The sequence below is a fragment of the Octopus bimaculoides genome, chromosome 24 (genome assembly GCF_046866305.1).
Source record: "Octopus bimaculoides isolate indiv1 chromosome 24, ASM4686630v1, whole genome shotgun sequence".
Classification (NCBI taxonomy): domain Eukaryota; kingdom Metazoa; phylum Mollusca; class Cephalopoda; order Octopoda; family Octopodidae; genus Octopus; species Octopus bimaculoides.
In genome coordinates this window covers 21,628,425-21,649,651 of record NC_142951.1, presented here as the reverse complement: position 1 = coordinate 21,649,651, position 21,227 = coordinate 21,628,425, and the positions used below count along the sequence as shown (strand labels likewise).

Below are 21,227 nucleotides of genomic sequence, written 5' to 3'. Positions count from 1 at the left end.
TTATAGTTGGAAGGTGTGCTTTGGCACCTCACCTAGCTAATGTTATTTTTAAGATGGGATGGTCATGACAGGACAGGGTTGCTAGATCAGTTTTCACCAGGGACTTAACAACAGCAACACTTCACCAGATCAATGTTGTTTTAAAGATGGGCTGGGCATGGCTGGAACGTTTTTGATCATAGGGTTGCTGGACCACTCCTCACCTGGGGCTTGAGCAACAATGACACTACAACAACCAATCAAACTGAACCAATCACTCAAGCCATTCTTATCATTTTATGTCTGTCTGTTTGTCTCTTTCAGAAGCTACTGATGTAATATCTAGTAACAAAACTTCACAACTCTCACTCTTGGTCTTCCTCCTCCTTACCGGTTCTATCATCCTCCTCTTCATCTCTTACACACCAATCAGCCGAACTTTCCCCTCTGTGGGGACGTCATCAGCTGAACACCTTTTCCAGGTATAGTGTTTTTTTTTTACATTGTTTTTTTTTTAAATCTTTTCTTTCCTTTCTTTTTTTTTGGGGGGGGGTGAGGGTGTTGGTAGTGAAAGTGGGATCTGGTGTTAGTGGTGTTCATAGAAGTGGCATTGGTAATGACAGTAGCAGCGGCGGTATGTGGTTTAAGTAGTTGAAAATGTTCAGAGAAGTAGTTGGTATTTAGATCAAACATCTGCAGGTCAGTATGTATAGGGAATGGCTGTGTGTACCTGTGTTTATATTTTTATGTAAGTAATGTTAGTGTGTGGTTATGCATATGTCTGTGTGTGTATGTGGGTGTTTATGTGTAAGTGTATTTGGCGTGTAATTGTCTGTGTGTTTATGTGTTTGTGCATTTGTGTTTTATGAAGTAGTTGGCAAAGCTTCTCCCAGAGCAATAGCATTGATGGGTTGGTTTTCCGAGTTAAAATCAATGACTTATATCAATGTCTGCAGGGGAAAAAAAACACATTGGCAGGGGAAGATAAATCCACAATTTTATGCTCTGATGCTCAGAAAAGAAAGTAATGTGTTTAGTATTAGGTTAAGGTGGAGGAACAGGAAGCAGAGAGACAAGTATTCCAAGTAGGTTTGGGTAGAGATAGAATGCAACCAGCTGCTTGAGAGAAACACATGCTATTGTAGTAATGGTAGAAAAGAAAAGTGAAGTAGAGTGGGTGACAATGAAAGAGTTAGGGTGAGTAACAAAGGAGGGGATAGGGTTAATAGTGAATGAAGAGGCTGGATGAGTTGTGAAATACAGCATATGATGAGTAGTGAACGAGAAGTATGGGCGAGTAGCTGGTATTTTGTCAGTTATGACGATGAGTGTTCCAGTTAATCCAATCAACAGAACAATCTGCTTATGAAATTAACATGCAAGTGGCTGAGTACTGCACAAATATGAGTCCCATAATATAGCTCTCAGAGAGTGGACTAGAGCAATGTGAAATAAAGTGTCTTGCTCAAGGACACAACTTTAGTACTGAATAAAGTGGCTGGGTGTCTAGCAAGTGAAGGGGCAATAATCTTGGTTGGTAAAGTATAGGTATGAGAATCCCACAAAATTTGTAGAAATAATTTGAGAAGCAGCTGAACTTGCACATTGAGCAGTTTATTAAGGTAGCCTCTTTGCTTCATTGATAATCATAATACAGACATTGTTGTGGACTATAACTTTCTCCAGGCATCATAGACTGTAATCTTTATCTCTATTACTGCAACACTCTTGCAAAAGAACAATGCTCTCTCCTCACCCTAACCAAAATATATCCTCCATCACTTGCTAGGGTAGAGTTTGAGTGAGGAATATAATGAAGGGGCCATAATTAAGAGGATGGTTAGTAAGTTACTTGGTCATCTACTTAGCTGTCTCAGATGGTACCAAATCTTCTTTTGGCAAGGCTGTTGCTGTCAATTAGCTGGAAGCTTGGAAGTGGATGAGATATGAAGTGTGATATGTTAATGAGGCAATGGGTGCAGAAACAGCAGTGAAAGCTTGGGCAGGGATTGGAGTGGAGAAAACTCAAGACGTTTGTGATGAGTGTGTATGTATGACTTTGTTACTGTCTGCCTTTTTTTTTTTCTGTGTTATTTTGTGTGAGTGTGTGTGTTTATTTCTCCTATACGTCCTAATACTGGAGGTTGTTTCCTATTTGTTGCTTCATTTTCTCATTCAATATAATTATCTACATATTTGATTAATTGTTTAATTATTCTTATTATTTTTCTTCCACTTCCTCTCCCTCCCATTTTCTTCTTCATTCCTCTACCTCTTCCTCCCTCCGCTACTACCTTACTTCCTCTTCATCCCATCCACCTATACTCTCTCTCTCTCTCTCTCTGTCTCTCTCTCTCTCTCTGTCTCTGTCTCTGTCTCTCTCTCTCTCTCTCTCTCTCTCATCCCTCCCTACACAGATCCCGCCTTCTACCGTCTCAGTTTACATGGGAATCAATACCTCAAAACTGCTCAAGCCTTTGCGAGTTAGCTACAAGATTTCCATAAAGATGCACATGAACTGTCGCGGTGGTCTCTACCCTCGAACCAAAGACATCTATCGATTTGATGTCCCTGATGACAAAGTCAGCTGGGATGTTGAGTACAAGGAGTACCAGCCTGTTGATTATACAGCTGAATCTGTTTTACAACAGCCCCCCTGGGCCGATCCTGATATCAGGTAAATTAATTTTTTTTTTGTTGAGACGTTTTTTTTCTTGGTTGGGATGGGGATGGGGGTTTTTGCTATTTTTTCTGCCAAGTTATTTTGTGATTTATTTTGTTTTTCTACTTGGTTTGCGAGATTCTTGATGTGAATTTGTGTGTTGAAACAAATCTTGTTGTCTTGGGAGGGTCATTACAGTAATAACAATAATGCACACACACACACTGGTTCAATATCACTTCTTCATTGTTAGTCAATTGGTTAAATATCAAACCAACTAACTAATCAATTGTTTGTTTAGTGTGCTGGTTAAACAATCAATTAGTTATTTATTAGTCAAAGTACTTTCGTCACTATTCATGACCTTAATGGCTTGGTGATGTAGGTAGGTAAGTAAGTAGAGAAAGAGAGAGAGAGAGAAAAAAGAAGAATGAGATTGAGAAAGAGAGAGAGAGAGAGAGAGAGAGAGAGAGAGAGAGAGAGAGAGAGAGAGAGAGAGAGAGACTATTGGTGCAGTAAAAACTATTGGTGTATCTCATGCAACATGGTTGTGGTTTAGTATAGAAAGATAACAGGGTGACTTTTGAACCTTTGAACTTTGAAAATTCAAGAAAAAAAAACTTTCTGAGTTTTTTTTCAAATGAGGATTTCCGAAGACCTAAGCAATCACATCATTGAAATCTCAAAGCTATAAGGCATGATTGTGTGGTAAGAAGCTTTCTTCCCAACCACATGGTTCTGGGTTCAGTTCAACTGCATACCACCTTCAGCAAGTGACCAAAGCCTTCTGAGTGGATTTGGTAGACAGAAACTGAAAAAAGCCTATCAATTATGTGTGTGTGTTTGTGTGTAAGAGAGAGTGTCATTGTGTCTGTGTTTGTCCCCCCCCCCTCCACCACTTGACAACCAATGTTGGTGTGTTACATACACATAACTTAGCAATTCAGCAAAAGAAACCAATAGAATAAATATCAGGCTTTTCAAAATTAAGTACTAAGGTCAAAATGTTCAAATAAAAATTCCTCAAGGCAGTGCCCCAGCATGACCACAGTCTAATGACTGAAACAAGTTAAAGATAAAAGATAAAAGATTAATTCAAACCAATGTGAATGAATATATTTTACATCTGACAGAGTAATCTGAATGCTCAAGGGCTAATGTGTCCCTGCACATTGAGATTGTTTTTTTAGCCCAAGGCAAGCTATGATTCAGCATACCTATAACCAAGTGTGTGCCCATCTTGCCTCATTTTCTGTCAGAACCACATTAATGACCTGTAGGGACATCATATTTCATTATGCAACCATAAAGAGGTAAAGACCCCTTCAGGCATGAATGAACATGGGATTGAACCTAAAAAGTTACCCTCTGAGGCACAGGTCCAAGGCAAGGTTATTTTATGGAAGGCCAGCAGTTGCCCATGCATACCAGCCCCCCCCCCCCCCCACTGTTACATCAGTTGTTAAGGATATCTTTACAGATAGGAGAAATACCTTGCCAAAAATAAACCTCTGTACCTGGCTTTCGTTGACATGGAGAAAGCCTTTGACAGGGTCCCCCAATCCCTTATTTGGTGGTCAATGCAGAAACTAGAGATAGATGAGTGGTTTGTGAGAGCTGTACAAGCCATGTACAGGGACGCTGTCAGTAAGGTGAGGGTTGGCAATGAGTACAGTGAAGAATTCTGGGTAGGGGTCCACCAAGGTCCAGTCCTCAGCCCCCTCCTATTTATCATAGTCCTCCAGGCAATAACAGAGGAATTCAAGACAGGATGTCCCTGGGAGCTCCTCTATGCTGATGACCTTGCTCTAATTGCTGAGTCACTATAAGAACTAGAGAAGTTTCAGGTGTGGAAGCAAGGTCTAGAATTGAAGGGCCTTAGAGTCAACCTAGCTAAAACCAAAGTCCTAATAGGTAGGAAGACAGACAAACCACAAACCCCTTCAGGTAGATGGCCCTGCTCTATCTGTAGAAAAGGCATAGGTAGAAACTCTATAAGATGTACCCAGTATAAGATGGACACATGAGAGGTGCAGCAACATCAAAGGAAGGCTAACTAGGAAGATAGTTTTTGTATGTGGCAGATGCTCAGAAGTAATAAACACTGAAAATATGCAGAGAACAACTTCTGCCACATTCCAGGGAGAAAAACTAGAAGCAGTTGATAGCTTCCGCTACCTAGGTGACCAAGTCAGTAGCAGGGGTGGGTGCTCTGAAAGTGTAGCTGCTAGAATAAGAATAGCCTGGGCAAAGTTCAGAGAGCTCCTACCTCTGCTGGTGACAAAGGGCTTTTTGCTCAGAGTAAAAGGTAGACTGTATGATGCATGTGTACGAACAACCATGCTGCATGGCAGTGAAACATGGGCCGTGACTGTTGAGGACATGCGTAAGCTTGCAAGGAATGAAGCCAGTATGTTCCGCTGAATGTGTAATGTCAGTGTGCATACTTGACAGAGTGTAAGTGCCTAAGAAGCATCAGATGCGGTGTGCAAGAGAGACGACTACGCTGGTATGGTCATGTGGCAAGAATAGATGAGGATAGCTGTGTGAAAAAGTGTCACACCCTAGTGGTTTAGGGAACCTGTGGAAGAGGTAGACCCAGGAAGACCTGGAATGAGGCGGTGAAGCACGACTTTCGAACATAGGCCTCACTGAGGCAATGACTAGTGAACGAGACCTTTGGAAATATGCTGTGCTTGAGAAGACCCGGCAAGCCAAGTGAGACCATAATCCGTGGCCTATGTCAGTGGTGTAACCAGCCCACTTATGTGTACCTTTCCTTCATTGGACACTAAACTATGCTTGCAAAGACCTGTTGAGACAAGTGAAATCGAAATCAAATTCGATGACAGCACCGCTTGACTGGCATCTGTGCAGTGGAGTGCTAAGAGCACCATCCGAGCGTGATTGCTGCCAGGGCCACTGACTGGCTCCTGTGCCGGTGGCACATAAAAAGCACCATTCGAGCGTGATTGTTACCAGCATCGCCTTACTGGCACGTTAAAAACAACATTCGAGCAAGGTCGTTGCCAGTGCTGCTGGACTGGCTCCTGTGCAGGTGGCACGTAAAAAACATCATTTGAGCATGGTCGTTGCCAGTACCTCCTGACTGGCCCTTGTACCGGTGGCACGTAAAAGCACCCACTACACTCTTGGAGTAGTTAGGAAGGGCATCCAGCTGTAGAAACTCTGCCAGATCAGATTGGAGCCTGGTGCAGCCATCTGGCTTGTCAGTCCTCAGTCAAACCGTCCAACTCATGCCAGCATGGAAAGCAGGCGTTAAACATTGATGATTTTTCTATAGAAATTGTAGCCAGCATTGATTTTGTTACAATGTCGTAACAAAATCAATACTGGCTGTAGAAAATGTGCAGAGATAACCTTAGCAGAACCACATTATGTAAACTATACCCTCTTTTTGTTAAGATATAACATTGTCATTTAAATGAGAGTTATCTACTTTTTTTTTTGTCAACTGAGTTCTAGTTGAGATTTTATAGCTAGGTAGAGAGACACAAGTTTGTTCCTAACATTTGGGAACAAGTTTGTTCCTAACGTATTAACCAGTTAGATCAGTGGTTCCCAAACACTTTTGGGCTGCTATTCCCTTGGCACCCAGACCACATTTCTAGTCACCACCACTTCTTGAAGCAAACCCCAAACAACTGTATTTCACAAATAAAACTTAACCTAATTAACCCATTATTTTGTTGTTTTCACACCCATTGCCCCCTTTTGGTTACACTATTATCGTCCCACTTTTCTTCCTCCAATCTTTTCACTGTCCCCAGAGGAGCAGTATTGCCCGCTTTGAGAACCACTGATGAGGATATTTGTAAATTAAATGGTGGCAAGACTTCCACCCATCCCTACCCCAAAAAAACCACCCTTTAAAAAAAATTTTTTTTCAACACTCCCCCCCTTTTTTGGCTACGAGAAATATGAATCTGCCAAAAAATTGGCAAAAATCGGCATTTCTAAATTACCCCCTCCCCACCCCGACCCCATTTCCTTCATTTTAAACTTTATTCAGAATTTTTTGTTTGAAAATATGCAAAAAAATACAGAAATTATGATTCTGAAAAAAATTTCCAAAAATCTTTGTAAAATTTTTTTTTAAGAAATTTTTTTTTTTCTAAATATGCAGAAAAATACGGACATCATGATTCGGACTAAAATTTCAAAACATTTCTGTACTTATGTTTACAGTTTTAGGGTTAGTGTTGGGGGAAAAAAGTCAAAATTGAAGAAGTTGGGGGGGGGGGGAACTTTCACAATGCCAATTTTTGGCAATTTCCTGGAACCTCCATATCTGAAAACAGGGATTTTTGGCAAAAAAAATTACAAAAATAAACAAATTTGGGAGAAAATGGGGGCGGGGAACAGAAGTCTTTCCTAAGTGGCTACCCGCAGAACAAGATGTTCCTTCCCTGTGGAATATATTTACGCAAGGTCACAGATACACCACAGTCTTGCTGACCTCCTAGCTCCTCTGCTCACCACAACCACTGATAATTCAGTCACCTGTACTCTCAAAGTCTATTTATATGTCCAAACAGTGTTGCTGACTTTCCAGTACTCCCACTACACACCCCAACTCGCCTTTCAGTCATCTGCACTTTTCCATGCCTAATTAAGACACTCTTACTATTTAATTTATTTATTACATCCTTGTTGTATATAAATACTTCTGTTTGTGCATGTCTTTGCTTCGTGTGGAAAGAATGTGTGTGTGTGTGAGTGTGAGCGTGTGTGAGTGTGAGCGTGTGTGAGTGTGTGTGTACGTGCGCATGTGTGTGTACTACATGGAAAACTGTCTGAAAAATAAGATGGTGTTGTTACTGGTAATGAAGTATGTGGGTGTGTGTGAGAGTGCATGTGGTGATGCATGTGTGTATGTTGATATGTGTGGAGAGAGAGAGAGAGAGAGAGAGAGAGACAAAGTGTGTTTGTACATGTATGTGTAATCTTTCCTCTCTGAGCTTATATTGAGTGAGAATATATAGATATATATATATATATATGTATATACACACATACACACACACTCACACACACACATACACACAAGCATACACACTTTGGTTTTCCTCTGTTTATGTGCGTGAATGTGTAATGATGAGGTTGTACAGCCGGTTTGTCCTTCCCCTTGCTTCGTCCGGTGGAACAACTCAACTATGAAACCATAAATAATCAATGTTTCCTCGAATTGTCTTCCACAGAAAATTATCAGAACCGATCAAAATCAAATGGAACAGCCTTGATAATAATATTGACCGTCAAACATTTGGCAAGAAATACGATATATACAACCATGTACCAAGGTAGGTGGTCAACATGCTAATGTATTAAGTTGTTGCTATTATCATTTATTGTGGAGGCACATGGCTTAGTGGTTAGATTGTTGGACTCATGATCATAAGATTGTGGTTTCAATTCCTGGACTGAGTAACCTGTTGTGTTCTTGAGCAAAACACTTCATTTCACATTGCTCCAGCCCACTCAGCTGGTAAAAATGAGTGATCCTATGACTGACCAGCGTCCTATCCAGGGAGTAATATATATGTCAGAGAAACCAGCAAACTGTCCCCAATGTGGACTGGCCCATTATCATTTATTAAGGTGAAGGTGGAAGGTGGTAAGCTAGTGGAATTGTTATCACATTAGGCAAAATGCTTAATGGTATTTCTTCCAGTTCTTTACATTCTGAGTTCAAATCCTGCCAAAGTTAGCTTCACTTTCATCCTTTTGAGGTCAGTGAAATATAATACTTGTGAAGTACTAGAGATGATGTAATGACTTGTCTCCTTCTCTTAAAATTGCTTGCCTTGTGCCAAAATTAGAAAGAATTATTGACCAAAGTGGCAAGCTGACAAAATCATTAGAGCATCGGAAAAAATGCATTGTGGTAATCGTACCAATTCTTTACATTCTGGTTTCAAATACTGCTGAGGTGAACTTTTCCTTTTGTCCTTTCAGGGTCAATAAAATAATGTACCAGTCATAAAATTGACTAAACCCCTCCCCCCTAAAATTGCTTGCCCTGTGCCACAATTTGAAACAGTTATTGAGGCAGTAAGATAGCAGTATCAGTAACATACCAGACAAAATGCTTAGTGGCGTTTCTTCCAGTTTTATGTTCTGCAGAGGATGACTTTGCCTTTCATTCTTTTGGGTTCAATAAAATAAAGCGGAGGCATGTGGTTTAGTGGTAGCGTATTTGTCTAATGATCATAAGGTCACGTGTTCAATTCCTGGTGGCATGTTGTGTCCTTGAGCAAGACACTTTATTTCATGTTGTTCCAGTTCACTCAGCTGACAAAAATGAGTAATACCTGTACTTCAAAGGGCCACCAAATCTCCCTGAGAACTACATTAAGGGTATGCATGTCTATGGAGTACTCAGCCACTTGCACATTAATTTCATGAGCAGGCTGTTTCTGTTGATTAGATCAACTGGAATTCTTGTCATCGTAACTGATGGAGTGCCAGTTAAAGTACCAGTCAAGTACTGGCAGGATCAACAAAATCGACTCCCCTCTTCTGAAAATTGCTAGCCATATGCCAAAATTAGAAAGAATTATTATTGTCATTACTAAGGCAGCACACTGGTAGAATCGTTAGCGTGTTGAATGAAATGCTAGGCAGTATTTCTTCTGGCTCTTTACATTCTGAGTTCAAATCTCGCCAGGGTCAACTTCACCTTTCATCCTTTTGTGATAAAATAAAACACCAATCAAGTAGTGGGGTTGATGTAACCATCTAACTCCCTTCCCCCTACAAAATTGCTGACCTTGCACCAAAAACTAAAACTATTATTATTATTATTATTATTATTGATATTATTATTATTATTATTGTTGTTATTATTATTATTATTATTATTATTATTATTATTATTATTATTATTCAGTAGTCTTATTTTTATCATATGCTTCCACTGCACTACCAAGTGCAGCCCTGCGTGCCTTGGGTATGTGCTGTGGTTTGTTGTGGTAGTCTTATTTTCACTGTATTAAAAGCGCTTTACATAGAATGTGCGCAGTGCCTAGTAGTGCTGTTTTCTGTATGTTATATATAATTGCAAGTCCTAGTGTTTTTGTTATGGTTTTGTCTGAATGTTTTTTTTTTATCATACCTAATGTACCTATTATTATAGGAATTGTTTCTATTTTAGGCTCCACATTTGGGTTATCTCTATTTCTGGATCTTTGCATTTTGAGATTTCTCTGTTTCTTTTAGAGATGCATCATCATCTGTTGGAATTGATACATCGATTAGAAGGCAATTTTTTCTTGGTGATCTCTGACAACTATATCTTGTCTATTAGCTTTGATTTCTCTATCTGTGTGTATTGACATATCCAAGAGTATGGTTACTTATTATTATTATTATTATTATTATTATTATTATTATTATTATTGAGTGTGAGAACAGTGCATGCCATCAAAGTGACACTGAGGTAGAAATATACAAAGCCCAATATACCCATCATTTCTACCCATCTGATAAGGATTCACCAGGAACATGCATTACAACTATATGTGCGCGGCATGGTGATCTTATATCGAGATAAAGAGTGCATGACCTTGCAGGTGGGGCTCAGTTACAATTTTCTTCAGGTTGAGTATCCCACCCCCCTCGAGGTCCCTGAAGAAGGGTCGTTTAACGATGATGAACGAAGCACCTATGTTTCCAGAGGTGAATTATTCAAACCCCAAAAGGATCCCTCTCAACACATGGCTACGATAATGTTGTCATTTTTTAAATTTATTATTATTACTATCATCATCATTATTATTATTGTTAGGGCAGCAAGTTGGCAGAAACATTAACATGCTGAGCAAAATGCTTAGTGGCATTTAGTCTGTCATTACATTCTGAGTTCAAATTCCACCCAGGTCGACTTTGCCTTTCATCCTATCAGGGTCAATAAAATAAGTACCAGTTGGGATTAATGTAATTGACCGATCCCCTCCCACAAAATTTGAAACCATTATTGTTATTATTAAGGCAGTGAATTGGCAGAATCGTTAGCATTCCAGACAAAATGCTTAGTGGTATTTCATCTGTCTTTATGTTCTGAATTCAGATTCTGCTGGGGTTGACTTTGTCTTTCATTCCTTTCAAGAGTCAATGAAATAAGTACCAGCTGAGCACTAGGGTTGAGGTAGTTGACTTAGCCCCCCCCCCACTCCAATCTATTGGCCTTGTGTCAGAATTTGAAACCATTGTTGTTGTTGTTGTTATAACAGTTGTCACACTGAGTCTTTATCATTTGTCCTCTAATGTCTCATGATAAACATGTGCTAACATTCCTGGCATTATCACCTATTATTAAAATATCCTCACCTCCCACACACTATTTTCCTGTCATCTTTCTTGTCTGTCTGTCTGTCATTCATTGTAGCCTTAACCTGTGGCTATAGTGGATGACAATCGCCCAAGGTACCACACAGTAGAATGAAATCAAGAACTATGTATTTTAGTCTATAAAATGGCTATGTTGTTAACAGGTTTGCTCAACAACATGGTTTTAGCTTCAGTCTTGTAGCCAGGTATTTTCTACCATAGCTTCAGATTGACAAATTTCTTTGGAGTGAAATTTGGTAAATGAAAAATGGGTGGAAGCCAGACAGAGGGATCTATTACTGTTCTCAAGTAGATGACTTACAAGTGGTATCAAAAAGTTCCAGGATTTGTTATGTTTAATAAAAAATAACTTATTTACCTAAATTTTAACATCATCTCCTTCGAAATAGTCACCTTGCCCTGCAATACACTGGTACCAGCTTTCCTACTACTTTTGAAATCTGGCCTGGATGTCATTTTCCATAAGCAAGTCGAGGACCTTCTGTAATTCACTCTGGATTTCAACAACGGTGTCAAAACGGTGACCTTTGAGCTGCATTTTCATTTTGAGGAAGAGATGGAAATCTGCAGGTGCTAAATCTGGCCAATATAGCAGGGGTGGAAGCAATACCATCTTGATTTTGGCAAGAAACTCACAAGTGTGAAGAGTTCAGTGACAGGGTGCATTGTCATCATGAAGAATCCACTTCTTTGTGCTCCACAGATCCAGTCGCTTTCACCAAATGTCCTCCCTCAAATGCTTCAAAACGTCACAGCAGAACTCTTGATTAATTGTCTGGTGCTGGAGCATGAATTCTCGATGCACAATACCACATTTTCGGGGGTGTCATTCATGGCAAGTCTTCCAGATTGTTTATCATCTTCCAGGGACGTTCTTCCACTTTAATAAGGGAGTGCACTCTGTTGCTAACATTCAGGCTAAGTCTATGGTCTGAGGGTTAATTCCTCTCTTCCATCTGTTATCCCATCAGTTTTGCTGACAATGCTATCAAAGCAAAAACATTCCAAGTAGGTGCTGGCGTAGCTGTATGGATAAGAAGTTTGCTTCTCAATGACATGGTTTCAGGTCCCATTCTACTGCATGATACTTTGGCCAAGTGTCTTCTACTACACTACTATAGCCTCAGGCCAACCAAAGCCTTGTGACTGGATTTAGTTAATAGAAACTGAAAGAAGCCCATCATATATATATATATATATTCTCCCCATGTTTCTTTCTGTGTTCCTTTCTGTGGAAGAGCATAGGCTTGAAACGTTAAAGACTTTTTCACTTCCCGAGCATTATACTAATACATCTGTTTGTTGCCTACACCACCTGTCTTCGTCTTTTGTTTTTTTTTGTGAATTCTCCCTATATATATATATATAGGCTTTGTGGTAAGAAGCTTGCTTCCCAACTACATGGATCCAGGTTCAGTCTCAGTGCATGGCACCTTGTGACTTCTACTGTAGCCTTGGCCAACCAAAGCCTTGCAAGTGGACTTGGTAGGTGGAAACTGAATGAAGTGCCGTGTGTGTGTGTGTGTGTGTGTGCATGCATGTATGTATGTATGTAAGAATGCGTGTGTGTGCATGAGAGAGAGACAGATAAAGAGAGAGTGTGTAAGTGTGTGTATGTTTGTGCCTCATCGTGAATAACTGTCACTGTCTTGGAAGCTGTGTCATTCATTTCCAGTTTTCTGTGCAAACATGACTGGCCATGGGGCAAGGTAATCTTACTTAGGAACAGGCGAGGCTCTGGCTGTAAAAATATCTGCTTCAATAAACATCACCCAACCATTGCAAACATGGAAATGTGGACATTAAAATGATGATGATGATGTTGATGATGGTGAGTGATAGTAGCTCCAATGTAACATAGGTCATTGTGTGTCTGCCAGGGGAATTTGAACTCAGTATAGTTGTTCAGAAATATAGAAGTGTTGAGAAAGCTAGTAATGTACTGTGCTGTTATGATGACATGCTTGAATCTGAGTTCACATGTTCAAAACATACCATCACCACCACTGTCGCTGCCACCACCATCATCACCTCCACTACCACCACCACAACTATTAAGTCAGTCAAAAATGTAGTTTCCTTCACTGGTGGGTCTGCTGCTACTGCTGTTTTACTTCTTCTTCTTCTTCTTCTTCTTCTTTGCCTTCTTCTTCATCTTCTTCTTCTTCCTCTTCTTCTTCTTCTTCTTCTTCTTCTTCTTCTTCTTCTTCTTCTTCTTCTTCTTCGCCTTCTTCTTCTTCTTTAATCCCTAACAGGTGTCCAGAGGGGGAGGCTGTCCTCTCAACCAATTTGTTGTGGGTGCCACTGGAAATCAGACTCTGCTGATGATGTCATTCCATGCTCTACAACCCATGGCACTGGCTTTTGCTCCAGTTTCCCGGATTTGATTATAACACATCTACGTCCCAAAACATCCCCTACTTTACAGGACTCTTTACAGCTATAGGGCAAACATCCATCCAGCTGTAAAATGACAGCTGCTCTTACAAAACTACAGTTATCTTCCTGAAAGCTATGGTGGTAGTGGTGGTAGCAGTGGTGGCAGCGGTGACAGTAGTAGTAGTAGTAGTAGTAGTAGTAGTAGTAGTAGTAGTAGTAGTAGTAGTAGTAGTAGCAACAGCGGTAGCAGCATTTAATTTGTCACCTTTAAATAACTTCTACTCAGCAAACTGTTATAAACACCTGTCTGCAGTGTTTGACATCCAGTGTTCTTCATGTCATTGTCGTTTAACCACAGGTCAGCTTTGGTTCTGAACACCTATGATCAAAAAACAATTCCCTTTATTTAGATATGGTATATGTAAGGCAGGGCTACACTGCAAAGCCTGTCCTTCTTTTCTTTAAGATGATTCTTTCATTTAATGAAAATTTAACTGCTGTTTTTAGCAGAATGAGTGACCTCATAGAGAATTCCTAGTTAACTCAACTGGTCTCTGTATGTATGTATGTATGTATCATCATCAGCTATTTAACATCCACTTTTCCATGTTCGCATGTGTCAGATGGAATTTGTTGAGGCAGATAGTCTACAGCCAGATGCTCTTCCTGTTACCAACCCTCGCCTGTTTCCAAATAATGTTTCTCTATGACCAGACATGATTATCACAGAAGACTGGAATGAAGGACACCACTTGTATGCCAGGGACACTCACTGTCATGCAGTCAAAGCAAGGAGACATACACAACTACACACACACACACACACACACACACATATATAGAAAGAGATATATATACAATGGGCTTCTTTCCATTTCCATCTACCAGAGCCTTATGCTTTATGTATAGAGCAGGAGACATTTACCCAAGGACACAGTGGGACTGAACCTGGAACCATGTGGTTGGGAAGCAATTTTCTTACTATACAACCACACCTGCGCCTATGTATATATAAAGCTTCCTAACCATGGCCATCCTGTCTTTTATCCAGACATTGTGTATCTAGAATCATAATATCTAATATATCCTTCCGTTTGTCATTATAGTTACTCCTGAGCCAGATGACCAAACACCAAAGACTTTCCAACCATGACAACCCATCTTATTTATAAGCATAACACATCCAAGACCACATTATTAAATGTCCTTCCTTTTGAGGATGGTCGAATGGGATTTGAAGGATATTTCACTGTTATTTCTTTTAGGCCTTGTAACCTCAAAGAGATCCCTTCATTAACATAAATGTTTCACCTCATTGTTCCTTTTTTGCTTAATATTTTTTTTATTTTCTTTTTCTTGTTTATTGTCATTTTTGCAGGAACCCACATGGTAGAACAGGTATCAAAGGTCGTGGACTACTAGGTCGTTGGGGACCTAATCATGCTGCTGACCCTATCATTACAAGGTTACTCTTTTTATTATTATTATTATTATTATTATTATTATTATTATTATTTCATCCTTTTGGGGGAGTCAATAAAATAAGTACCAGTTGAGTACTGGGGCCAATATAATTGATTATCCCTCTCCCCCAAAATTTCAGGCCCTGTACTTAAAGTAGAAAGGATTATTATTATTATTATTATTATTATTATTATTATTATTATCATCATCATTATCATGATTATTATTATTATTATTATTAGTGATGGTTACTCACACTGATTTTCATGTATGAGTGTTTGAAGGAGAGGATTTAAGAAGAAAAAGAGAGAAAATGTGAGACAAAGGAAAAACAACTTTAAAAATAAGATAATAAAAGAAGCTACATCTATTTGCGATGGTGGCTTGAATGTAGTTTGAGTCCAGGAATAGATTTTGCTCAATGGGGGCACTAATGATTTTGATTTTGCCTGGAACTGAGCAAATGTGTCTGTTGGTTGCAGGATATAATTCTTTTATTGTTCTGTTTCTTTAATTCAAGTTGTTTTGATGCATCATGACACATTTTACACCATGCAGATCAATCAAGGCAATAACTTTCCCAAGATATCAAATTAAGCTGTAGAGATTTGCAGAGATTTTAGTGATTGTTTCAACTTATCCTTATACCTCTGGACAGGTCTTCCTTTACCACAGTATCCCTCTACTTGTTGGCCATACAAAAGAAGTTTTTGAATGTGGTCATCTTTCATTCAAACATGTCTTATCCATCTGCCCTGAATTATTATTATTATTATTATTATTATTATTATTATTATTATTTTTTACTTTTAATCTGCATGTTTGTTACAATCACTTGCCAAGACACACCCAGCGTCCTAGGGCGAGTGAAGGATAAGAGATATTACAATATGACTGAAAGCTTGGGGAGGGGAAGCGGCAGGGGTAGTAGTAAAATGTCTTCATGCAATACAACACAGACATTTAAAATGATAGGGTTTTTTTAAGAATGTATGCAGTACTTGTCAGCACAATCTTTTGGATTTCTCTGAGACTTGGGTCTCCTGGGATCTTATCTACATGTTTCTGACATCCCTTTCTTATCATACCTAGAGCACCTACAATAACAGGAACAGTTTTCACTTTAAGATGCCTCATCTTTTGTATTTCAATTTCCAGGTCCTTATATTTACTTAATTTGTCAAATTCCTTTATAGATATATTTTTTATCAGAGGAAACACTTACATCTATTAGTCTACAAGTATTTTCCTCCCTGTTTTTAATAATTATGTCTGGCCAATTAGCCTGGGTAGTTCTGTCGGTGTTGACTGGAAAATCCCAGAGGATAGTGACATTTTTACCTTCAACGACCAGCTCAGGATCATGTTCTTACCAGTAAGCAGGAGGGCTGATTTTGTAGTGTTTACTTATTTTCTAATGTAAATACTGTCCCACCCTATTGTGACAATTTTTGTATTCATTTGGTGTCAGCACTGGATGTCCCGAGATGAGATGGTCTATTGTTTCATCAAACGTATCTCAGAATCTGCATTTAGGGTCAGAACCGTTTTGAAGAAATGGTAGTTTTTGGTAAGCAAGCTTTGATCTTGTGCTGCCAATATGAAACCTTCAATCTTTGCTTTCAGTCGCGAACTTCTCAGCCACTGGTGGGTTGTTGCTTGGTCTGCGCCAGCATTTCGACTTCGAAATATATGTTGTCCATGCAGAGGCTTCTGTCTCCACCATTCATTTTGCAGTCAGCTTGATCCGTTTTGCTTGTTTTGTGGCAGTGGCTTCAGGTTCTTCGTCTAGTTCAGGGTTGTTGTTGTTACCTCCGCCTTAGTGAAGGCTGAGGTATTGTTTTCAGTTATGTTTGTTTGTCCATGGACAAGATATCTCAAGAACCGCTAGATGGATTCGGATGAAACTTTTAGGGATGGTTGGCCTCGTGACTGACACAAACTGATTAGATTTTGGGATTCTGGATTATTTTTCCTGTTTTTTTTACTTAATTTTTGAGAGCGGTCGGGTTCATTTTTAGTATCCTCGTTTGTGAGAGCAGTCAAGCTTATTTCAGATATTCTCATTTTAAAAATCATCTCCGGATAATCATTGAGAGGACGTTGGTGTTGCCTTGGTGGAGGTTTGGGCTCTCTGAGTGCTCCTGTTATTATTATGAAGTGAGAGAGTAATTCATGCCATCAAGTGGTACAGGGGTACAAATATACAAAGCGCAATATACCCATTGTGACTACTTGTCTGATAAGAGTACACCAGGCACATGCATCACAACCATATGTGTGCAACACAGTGATCTCATATCAAGGTAAACAGAGCATGTTGGCTATTTGTTCCAACTTCCTCTCCATGACAAAAATCACAAGCTACAGCACAAAAACACAAATTTCTCAACTTGTGAAGTAAACAGAGCAATGTCACTCAGCACACTGCCTCGTGAAGGTCACTGTTAGCTCTCACTGCACATGCAACCACATGCTGCCATCTGTTGGCATGCTACAGAACTAGTCCAGGAATGCTTTGATACTACCTCAAACAAGATAAAACATGATCAATTCCAAACAATGTAAATTAGGCATTGCATTTGATATAGTAATCTGAATGATAAAGGGTTAAGGGTCATATATATAATTGAATCTAGCTCAAGGTAGTTTGTTACCATCAATTCATCAAAAATTTTATGGTTTACAGCAGTGGTTCTCAACCATTTCTTATCTATGGACCGCTTTAATTACTATTTTATGCTGGTGGACACCCTATAGCTATTTGACATTTAAAAAACTAGTCTTATAGATAGTTCTTTCAAAATTCCTATTTAGTTTTTCACACGTTCACCTGCATACATTAGCAAGAAAATGTAAAACTATGTTAAGTGTTAGAGAAAGAAACCTCGCTGTTTCTTGTAATAAATACATCTAAAGAAAAAATTTTTCATGGATCCTTAAAATAATACTGTTGATCCCAAAATTACTATTTTGCTTGCATGGACCCCAGTTGAGAACCATTGACTTACAGGATTTAATGGGTTAAATATTAGTTGGTATGTACTTTATGGCGGATTTGTCACACACACACACACACACACACACTTTTTAAAGGATATAGCTCATCTTTAGGGTGTATAATTACAATTTGTATATTCTACTCTTTATCTTTACTCTGAATGTATATGTGTGTGTATAAGTGTGACACACACATGCACACACACGCACGCACGCACACACACACACACACACACACACACACACACACGTATCTGACTAGGTTGTCAGATGTTGTTACACATCACTGGTCACGATGCACTTTTTGCATTGTTTTAGCCTTCAAATGATGCCACCTCACTGGCTAGGCGAGCAGGCCAATATTTTTTCCTCCTGATCAAAAAGGGGGCTGGAGCAACATGAAATGAAGTGTCTTGCTCAAGAACACAACACAACTCCTGGTAAGGGAATCAAACCCATGGTCTAGTGATCATGAGTGCAACAGCCTAACCACTAGGCCATGCACCTTCATTAGTGTATTTATGTGAATATGTCTGTCTGAGTGTATAAAAACATCTGCATGAGTTTACATTAATATATTTGTATTTATATGTATACACATCTGTTGTACAACTATTCAAATTTGATCTCTTCTTTTTCTCCCAGGTGGAAGGTGGTCGATGGAGACAAGGTCAGAGGTCATGATGGTAAACCTGTACTACAGTTTATTGCCATTCAAAGACGAGACACTGGTGACTGGGCCATTCCTGGGGTAAACACTTTTATATTTTTTAATCCTCTGGCATTCAAATTACTCTGCCAAATGTAAAGCTTATTCATTCATATTACTTTGAATTTATCATGTATTATCTCATAGCTTTGAGATTTTGATGGTGTGATTGTCTGTTTTTAGGATGAAACTGTAGGGTAGGTCTGAGGGGTTAGACCCAGCCAGTTTGAACTTAAAACAGGAGGCATATCTCGGCCAGATATTGCCAGTTTAAATGCTAAAAGACTAATGATAACTATGTACTACCGAACTACCCTCTATGACTCCAACATTTAGCCATATTCACTGCACTCCGCTCATCCATGATCTACTGGAACATGTACCATCTCGTTACAATCGACTCAGCTATACTCTGCTGGAGTACACATAGTCACAATGCATCATCCAACCATTTTCTACCCATGCTATTCGTTCTACACTCTTCATTCCTCTCATTACACTCCACTCAAATGGAAAAATGTGTCCATGTGTGTACATCTGTTTGTGCATGTAAATATATATGCATTAGGCACAGGCGAGGCCATAGGCGCAAGTGTGGCTGTGGTAAGAAACAGGTGAGGGTTAGAAATAGAAAGAGCATCTGGCTGTAGAAAATTTAGTTCAGAAATTCTTTCTCCCCCCCCTCTCTCTTTCTCTGGCCAGGTATGCACCTCCTCTATAGTAAGACACTTGTTTCTTCCTCTCTGTTTCACTTTACTCTTTCATCATCTGACACAAGATCCCCTTCTCTAATACCCCTTCTCAATATTCCATGTCTTGCAAGTTAGTTGGTGACCCTGCTGGTGTTGGTGCCACATAAAAAGCATCCACTCCACACTGTGAAGTGGTTGGCATTTGGAAGAGCATTCAGCTATAAAAACCATGTCGAAACTGACCTCACCAGTGTTGGTGCCACATAAAAAGCACTCAGTCCATTCTGTGAAGTAGTTGGTGTTAGGAAGGGCATCCAGCTGTAAAGACCCTGCCAAAACAGACACAGTAGCCTGGGGTGATCTTCCACCTGACTGGCCGCTGTCAAACTGTCCAACCCATGCCTGCATGAAAGGTGGACATTAAACAATGATGATGATAATGATTATATATATATATTTATATGTGTGTGTGTGTATATATATATATATATATATATATATATATATATATATATATATATATATATATATATATATATGTGTGTGTGTGTGTGTGTGTGTGTGTATGTATATATGTGTGTTATTTCTTTACTACCCACAAGGGGCTACACACAGAGGGGACAAACAAGGACAGACAAACGGATTAAGCCGATTATATCAACCCCAGTGCATAACTGGTACTTATTTAATCGACCTTGATAGGATGAAAGGCAAAGTCGACCTTGGCGGAATTTGAACTCAGAACGTATCAGCAGACGAAATACCGCTAAGCATTTCGCCCGGTGTGCTAACGTTTCTGCCAGCTCACCGCCTTTATGTATATATGTGTGTGTGTGTGTGTGTGTATGTATATATGTGTGTGTGTGTATAGGCATTCTGTTTATGCTTGTAACCCTTTCTGTCCTATCAAGCATTCCTTACAGCTCATTGCCAGTTATTAACCCTTTAGCATTCTGATTACTTTGTTGAATGTAATACTTATTTATCCACGTAGTTCTCAATTAATTATGTATTCTCTTACTGTTTTGAGATTTCAATGATGTGATTGCATATTTTTAGAATGACATTGTATGGTAGGGGTGAGAAGCCAGATCTGGCTGGTTTTAACATAAAAACGAGTAGGATATTTTGTCCAGATATGACCATTATAAATACTAAAGGGTTAATAATAAAAAAATATATGTACTTATATTTTGAGTTCCGTTTTCCTGTTTGCCAATCTCCAACTGTGTAGGGAACCTGTGAAAGAGGTAGACCCAGGAAGGCATGGGACAAGATGGTGAAGCATGATCTTTGAATGTTGGGCCTCTCAGAGGTGATAAGTGAGCGAGGGCTCTGGCGATATGCTGTGCATGAGAAGACCCGTCAGGCCAAGTGAAATCACAGTTGTGACCTTGTCAGTGTCATGTAAATGACACTCATGAATTGTAGTCATGGTCATTGATGGTACCATGTAAATGGTACCTGTGAATTGTTGTGGTCAATACTGCTGCCATGTAAATTGGCACCCAGGAATCATGGTCGTTGGTGGTACCATGTAAATAACACCCACCCGTGACACCCATGTATGAGTTGGTGTATGTGCATATGTATATGTATATGTTTCTTTTTCTCAGGGTATGGTTGATGCTGGAGAATTGGTAACTACCACACTACAACGAGAATTTAGTGAAGAAGCTTTGAATGCCTTAAATTTAACACCTGAGAAGCGAGACAAACTACGGAAATGCTTAAAAGTCTTTTTTAGAAATGGCAAAGAGGTGAGTTTGGTGGGGACATTTGCGTGCTTTAACTAAATTCTTGGTGTACATACATATACACATACTCATGGAAACATGCAAATACATACACACTAACCAATTATAGAGGATCTATGTAACCATTCAACCTAAAAATACCAGCCAAAATATAGCATTTTAAGCATGGATGTGTTGGATAATACAGGTATATCAAATACCATACAGCATAA

The 21,227-nt window shown here is 39.3% G+C and overlaps 1 protein-coding gene across 8 annotated transcripts in view; it reads left to right on the top strand.

The window, feature by feature from the left end:
- Window positions 1-21,227, top strand: part of LOC106875169 (ADP-ribose pyrophosphatase) — a 111,703-nt gene that overhangs the window by 76,756 nt on the left and 13,720 nt on the right. For 7 of the 8 annotated variants that reach the window (XM_014923199.3, XM_089340958.1, XM_089340960.1 and 4 more), the window contains 6 exons: window positions 304-461; window positions 2,397-2,656; window positions 7,864-7,965; window positions 14,772-14,858; window positions 18,503-18,608; window positions 20,875-21,018. In XM_014923199.3, the coding sequence (XP_014778685.1) occupies window positions 304-461; window positions 2,397-2,656; window positions 7,864-7,965; window positions 14,772-14,858; window positions 18,503-18,608; window positions 20,875-21,018 (857 nt within the window). The remainder of the gene's footprint in view (window positions 1-303; window positions 462-2,396; window positions 2,657-7,863; window positions 7,966-14,771; window positions 14,859-18,502; window positions 18,609-20,874; window positions 21,019-21,227) is intronic. The other variant, XM_089340957.1, reaches the window with a different exon arrangement.